The 7172-nt window shown below is 42.6% G+C and overlaps 1 protein-coding gene and 1 pseudogene across 1 annotated transcript in view; both read left to right on the top strand.

Moving 5' to 3' along the window:
- Window positions 1-261: 261 nt before the first annotated feature.
- LOC150061703 (large ribosomal subunit protein eL29-like) lies at window positions 262-663 on the top strand (annotated as a pseudogene).
- A 5014-nt stretch (window positions 664-5677) lies between these two features.
- The window catches only part of Raver2 (ribonucleoprotein, PTB binding 2), a 67911-nt gene continuing 66416 nt past the window's right edge, over window positions 5678-7172 (top strand). Inside the window, exon 1 of the mRNA XM_090333978.1 lies at window positions 5678-5748. Within this exon, the coding sequence (XP_090190104.1) occupies window positions 5678-5748 (71 nt within the window). The remainder of the gene's footprint in view (window positions 5749-7172) is intronic.

The raw sequence follows: 7172 nt of genomic DNA, 5'->3' as shown, positions 1-7172 counted from the left end.
AAAGTACATGTTGTAGCTCAGTCAGAAAGAAATTTACTGGAATAATTCCTTCTTGAATGGGGGATGTCAGCTTTTTGTTCTATCCAGGATTTCAGCTAATTGGATTGAATCCACCCACATGATAGAAGGCAATCTGTTTTACTTAAAGTCCCCTGATTTAAAGTCCCCTGATTTAAATCTCATCTAAAAATGCCCTCATAGAAATATCCAGAATACCGTTCATTCCAGGTGCATTGACTCCTGCAGGGTGGCAGTTCAGACATGGCCAAGTCCAAGAACCACACCATGACAACCGGGCCCGGAAATGGCACAGAAATGGCATCAAGAAACCCAGATCACAAAGAAGATATGAGTCCCTGAAGGGGGTGGACCCCGAGATCCTGAGGAACATGTGCTTTGCTAAGAAGCACAACAAGAAGGGCTTTAAGAAGATGCAGACCAACAATACCAAGGCCATGAGCGTGGGGCTGAGGCCGCCCAAGACCCTGGTGAAGTCGAAAGTAGTGAGCAACAAGTGCAAGCTCCCCCAGCAGGCCCTGCGCAAGCTCTAGCACGCATGCCTACATTGCCAAGGGCTGCAGGCTCACGCAGCCCAAGGCGAAGGCCAAGGCGAAGGCACATGCCAAAGCCCAGGCTCCAGCCTCTACTCCAGCTCAGGCCTAGGCTGCAGCCCCTAAAGGTACCCAGCCTCCAGCACCAAAGGATGTCCAGGCCCCAGCCCCTAAAGGTGTCCAGGCTCCAGCTCTTAAGGGTGCCCAGGGCCCTGTGAAGGTCCCACAATGAAGACCTCTGTCTACCAGTGTGAGGACAGGAGGACTGCTGTGGCTTCCTGGCAGCCATCTTCATGGGGGGCAGTGGCCTGTGTCATTCTCCCAATAAACCTGAGGCAGGATCTGGTGAAGGAAGGAAAGAAAGAAGAAAGGAAGGAAGGAAGGAAGGAAGGAAGGAAGGAAGGAAGGAAGGAAGGAAGGAAGGAAGGAAGGGAGGGAGGGAGGGAGGGAGGGAAGGAGGGAGGGAGGGAAGGAGGGAAGGAAGAAGGGAAATAAAATATCCACAATAATATCTGACTAAGCGCTTCAGCAGTATGATTCAGCCAAGCTGACACATAATGATAATCATCACAGATGCTAATATGTGCCATCATTTCTGGGATATGATATTATGATTGATTCAGTGTTGGCTCCGGAAGTGGTCATTTTGGAGGCTTCTCCTTGACCTTCCCAAAATGATGGCTCTTGCCTCATTAGCAAAGGATATCAAAGAACCAAATTGCCATGGAAGTCAATCCTACTTTTCTACTAAGGATAGGTAAAAAGTCTACATGGATTTGTGGGCAGTGAACCCACCGGAATGTTGGACTTTAAACAGACTGAGTCCCATAGCCCCAACTCTAACAGGAACCATGTTGCCACTTCAAATCTTGAGGATCCATGTCAGCTTAGACAGTTGTTCATATGCCCTCAGTAGGGTTATCCCTCTTTTCCCAGTAGATAGTCACACGACTAAATGGTTGTGTGTCCCTTTAAGGCATGACTGAGGAATCCATTCCTATTTATATCTGTCATGGTTCTTCCTCAGAACACAGCCATTTCTCAGTCACTGAGTTCTAGGTCTGAAAATTTCCTCAGATGCAGGAAGTGAGCAGTGAGCAAAGAATCATGAGATTTTATTGGGGTAACCAACTTCATCCTTTGACAAATGATGCTAAATGACACTTACTGGCTGTTGCTCTAGTTTATTCCCCTAGGGATACCATATTCATATTCTCCTCCTCCTCCTCCTCCCTCTCCTCCTCCCCCCCCTCCCCTCTCCCTCCTCCTCCTCCTTTATTTTGCCAGTCCTGGGCCTGGGCTTCTTTTGCTCAAGGCTAGCACTCTACCACTTGAGCCACAGCACCACTTCTAGCTTTCTGTTTAAGTGATACTAAGGACTCAAACCCAGGACTACATGTATGCTAGGCAAGTACTCTACCACTAAGCCACATTTCCAGCCCCTGTTAACTATTTTAATTTCCGTTCCCCCCCACCTCTCTCTCTCTCTCATTCTCATTCTTTCCATCTGTCTCTCTTGGTGGTGTTTGAATTCAAGAATTCATGTTTGCTAATCAGGTGCTCTACCACTTAAGCCATGCCTCCAGTCCTTCTATAAATTATTCTTTCAATTGTGGCTTAGGACCTTTTGACAGTGACTCCAATATTGTTGATTGTCTCAGTAATGGCAGCCCACTGGCAGTTAGGCATCGTTACCTGGCCTCCTCATTCCTAATGCCATTCGTGAACCCAGTTTGGTGACAGCATCTGCCCTGTCCTGAGGAATGGTCCCCACTCTCCTGATTGCCTTGCAGAATGGTGTGTTCTCTGCGTCATATAGTGGATATAATCCTCTGATGGCCCTTCTGGCCACACATTAGGAATTTACTAAAGAATCTTCTATATTCCTTTCTCTACCCTCCACCACTTCTCAGCATGGGCTATCACTTTCCCTGGGCACCTACGAGCTGTTAAACAATGAGTTTGCCTCACTCAAGGGAGATGTTTTATGTCCTTGCAATGCTGTCAAAATTTCATGATCCATGGGCTGGGGATATGGCTTAGTGCTAGAATGCTTGCCTAGAAAGCATTGGGTTGGATTCTTTAGCACCACAAAAGTGGTGCTGTGGCTCCAGTGGCAGAGTGCTAGCCATCAGCAAAAAAAAAGAGCTCAAGGACAGTGCACAGGCCCTGAGTTCAAGCCCAAGGACTAGAAAAAAAAGTAAAAGAAAGAAAAAGAAAAAGTTCTCATGATCCAAGTTAAACAAGCTCTAGATGTCTCACCTTCTGCCTTTCTTTGTTTCATTATTTCTCAGGTTCATATCCCTCTGTAGGTAATCAAAAGAATTTTGAAATAACTAGCCAACAACAATCCTTATTCCCATAGGTATTACTCTCCCCATACCTTTCAAATACCTAAACACTTATTCTAAAAACACTGGAAGGCTAGAGGGATTCCCAAGTGGAAGAGCACTAGTGTAGTAAATGCAAGGCCCTGAGTTCAAACACTAGTACTGCCAAAACACAAACAAAAATTGTTCTCTTCGGCAATAGCATGACCAGCTTGTGCTAGGAACTATCTAGTCACACCTCAGGATGAGGTCCTCCTTGCCAGCAAAATGTGAATAAACAATACTCAAACCTAATTGCACTGCCTTTTTTCTTGGACCATTTTTCTCACCTATGTCAGTTTACATACTGTTGGTAATGGACATCAAGGCACATTTAGATGTTACAAAGATGTTTTGGAGTAATCAAGTATGAAAGGAGCAGGAGTGGGTGGAGAGAGACTCGAACCACAGAAGAGGACACAAGGGGCGGGAGTTTGGCCTAGTGGTAGAGTGCTTGCCTAGCATGCACAAAGAGCTGGGTTCGATTCCTCAGTACCACATATATAGAAAAAAAGCTGGAAGTGGTGCTGAGGCTCAAGTGGTAGAGCTCTAGCCTTGAGAAAGTCCAAAGATAGTGCTCAAGCCCTGAACCCAAGCCCAGGATTGGCAAAAAAAAGAAAGACAAGAAAAAGAGAAATGACACTTGGGAAAGAGAAAAAGGAAGGAGAGCAGATGAGGTAAAAAGAGCCCAGGCTGCAGGGCCGCTTGAAGAAAAGTCTTGGCTGCATGGTTGGCAAGGATTGCTCATTACAGGAATCTTGTGTCAGGCAGAAATGAAGCAGCCGTGGTACCCTGTGTATGCAAGCATTGCTTGGCAGTGCTGTAGGGGTAGGGAGAGGAGGAGTGTGACCTTGGAATGAATGCTGCACATCTGGACATACAGCCAGTAGCTGGAGGCTGGTAGTCAACAACACTTCATACAGCACGCTGTCTTGGAGTGAGATCTGAGTACAACACCTCCACAATTGAGTATAAATGCAGAGGCAGAAAGAAAAGAAGCCAAGGCCAGGAGTCCAAGTGGAAAATAGAATGAAAGCCTGCCAAGAAGCACTTTGGGTAATACACAAAGGCATGCAATTAGAAAGGAGGAGTAAGTACTGCTGTTCTATTACACAGGAGGGTGACTAGAGTTAACAAGAATATGTACTGTATATTTCAAAAAAAGCTAAAAGAAAGTTGTTTGAATGTTCTCACTATAAAGGACTGATAAATGTCACTTTATCACTATATAATGTGTATATGAATCAAAACACTGTGTAACCCATAATGGTACATCTTTATGTATCAATTAAAGAAAAAGTAAGCAAGGACATGTGTAAATTTCAACATTATTTCCATAAATATAGGTTTGTGTAGTAGACTAGTTTCATGCTACAGTTGACATGAATGAACCTCTGGGGCAAGAGATGTCTATTGAAGAGAATTGGTGGAGTTTGGCATGGTGGCCTATGCCTGTAATATCAGCACTAAAAAGCCTAATGCACAGGATTCGTGTGTTCAATGCCAGTTCAGACTATGGTAGGGAGTTCTAGGCTAGCTTTGGCTATATAGCAATACCCTCATCTCACAAATTTAAAACAAAAGCAGATCACAGCAAATGGTAAACTGGTTTCGTTTGTGATCCAAAAAGCAAGTCAAGGAAGACACAGAAGCGAGGAGGTGATAGAGCAGCAGCTAGCGTGGGAAGCTGAAGTGCTTCCTTAGAGTCTTCTTCCTGGACTTGTCTTTTAGTCTGTGCTCCCAGCCAGCATTAAAAGTTCATTTTCACTATCAAGTTCTCCTACAATTTCTCAAGTGTCTTTGTGGGTGGGTGTGCTTAGCTATGTGTCCTTCAATATTTGAAGCTCAGATGCCCAAATTGAGCCTAGTAGCTGCAACTCTTTCACTGTTGCCTCTTTTAATCGCAGCATCACCACCTACCCCACTTCACGTTGAAAGCCATACCATTCTCTTTGCTGACATTCAATATGCCCCCAAGAGCCCTAATGATAATTCATAAGTATTCATTATCATCATCATTATTATGACTGTCTTTTATCTAGCCCTTGAGCTGAGCACTCAGCTAAGTCCTTTTTATATGTATTATTCGCCTAATCCTCCCCCTAGTCCTTAATTATTTATAACCTTATGGGTGCTGCTATTATCCTTGTTTTAGAGATGGAGTGTCTGAGGCTCTGCATATTTAAGTATTCTCTCATGCTTTAAATAGTTGCTCCAGTTACACAAAATTGAATCCAGGTAATTCGACTCTGGATCCTATTCTCTTGCTGCTATATTTTGCTGTTTCTTAACTCTACTGTGTTTTTCTCAGAATAGCCTCACAAATCCAGCCCTTTTCTCTGGCTGCAGTTACATAATATTATATACCTGGGCTCCAGAGGCTGATGGATTTACACTGGAATCCTGGGGCTTCTGCCTACTGTGTGCCTTTGGACAAGGTAGCCGACCTTCTCTACTTGTGGCTCCATGTTGGTAAATAGGTACATTCTAGCTACATCATAGGCCAACTACAGGGGCCCAAATAAAACTGTGTATCGAGAGAGAGGGAAGGGGGAGAGAGAAAAAGAGAGGGAATAAAAGCTTTTCTAAAGCTTTTACATACTTTATTGCTCTCACTGTTAATATTCTACTCTAGTATGAAACTGCAAATGTGTTCACTTTGTTTCAGAAGAATCCTGACTAGTCACTGACACAACACCTGGTAATTAATTTTCTCTATTCTTGTCAGAATTATTTTTCAGAATGCTAAAACGGATCATGCCACATTCCTGCCAGAAAGCCTCTGATGTCACTGTCCTCATCCGGATTGCCTTTGAAGCCACACGAGGGTATTCTGTTATAATGGAATCAGCTACTTAGAAGAATGACATCTGCTGCTCTTCTCTCTTCTGTTGTGTTCCCCATAGAAGAAGGCCTTTCAGAAACATCAAACTCATTCCTTCTGATGCCTTTGGGTCTCTTCGTGTTTCCTGTTTTACCACTTGCCCTATTTCATCTAGAAAACTCCTATTTGTGTTTCCAGGATTGTGACCCTCGCATCAAAATCCAGCCTCTTGCTGTGCTGTGGAGCACATAACTAATAGCATTTATCACACTAAACTTGCAATTATGGGATTGCAATTATTTTTCCCAAGGAAAACTCTACTTTCAGATAGAAATTAATGTATTGTACTGTGTCCACTACATTGTAGATACATCATATAGATTCAAGTCGAATATATTTACAGTCTCTAAACTCTTGACACCTATTTATTTAAATCACATTATGATATAAATTCCTAAGATTGAGTACAAGATGTTATTTTTAATATTTTTATACAGTAGGATTTATTAAAGCTCTTCAACTCCCCCCCTCCACCAATTTGGAAAGCTTTAAGAATATACCAAACCAAACAAACCATACACAAACCATAATTATAGGAAAAATAAAAAGCTTAAGTGAGCACATGGTTCATATTTTAAGAACAATGTAATTATACAGATCATGATAATTACCTGTGGATATCTGGTAAGTGTGTCACAACCTGATAATGATACTTCCCCTCAGATTCAGATTTAGAGTGTTCCTCAATTTTGCTGGGGAAGCTGCTATTTAGAGTCAACTGAAACCCAAAATGAAAGGAACTCAGGAATTGCAGTAGCCTACCCAAGTCTTTGTAATTCCCACTCCTCCCCACACTTTAGTTTTTTCTTTTTTTAAATGTGGCAAGAACAATCAGTTCAGCTTTAGAATTTCAGGATCAATAGTCTATTATTTCATCAAATTCCTCAACCCCCCCCCCCAAAAAAACAAGGAATAACAAGGAAGAATGACTGATTCGAACCCTGGAGCAGTATTTATCAAAATGTGAGTGATGATTCATTACTGGCACATAAAACCAATTGTGCCCTCACAGCAGTTTTTTAAATGGACACCTAATTCTTTCACTAGACATGGCTCCACATAACATAGTCAATTTTTTTAAGCAGCTGCAGAACGGTTTTGAGCAAAAGCAACATCACCAAAGCTAGACTCAGATCACTGTTTTCTGAGGCTGATCCTGAAATTCTGTTTGCATACTAATTATCACATCTAATTATAGTTATTACATAATTTTCCTAATGAGGCTGCACCCCTATCACGAGAATACTTATTTTATTATTTGTGTGTTTTTATAGCCTATCTATATATTGTCTCGGGCATAATAGACGTTTAATAAGTGTTTGCCAAGGAGAGAGTACTCATTTGAGTAAATACATGTTCTGAAACTTA

This window comes from Megascapheus bottae, chromosome 6, assembly GCF_031878675.1.
Source record: "Megascapheus bottae isolate mThoBot1 chromosome 6, mThoBot2.hap1, whole genome shotgun sequence".
Lineage (NCBI taxonomy): Eukaryota > Metazoa > Chordata > Mammalia > Rodentia > Geomyidae > Megascapheus > Megascapheus bottae.
This window is presented reverse-complemented; position numbering and strand designations above follow the sequence as displayed.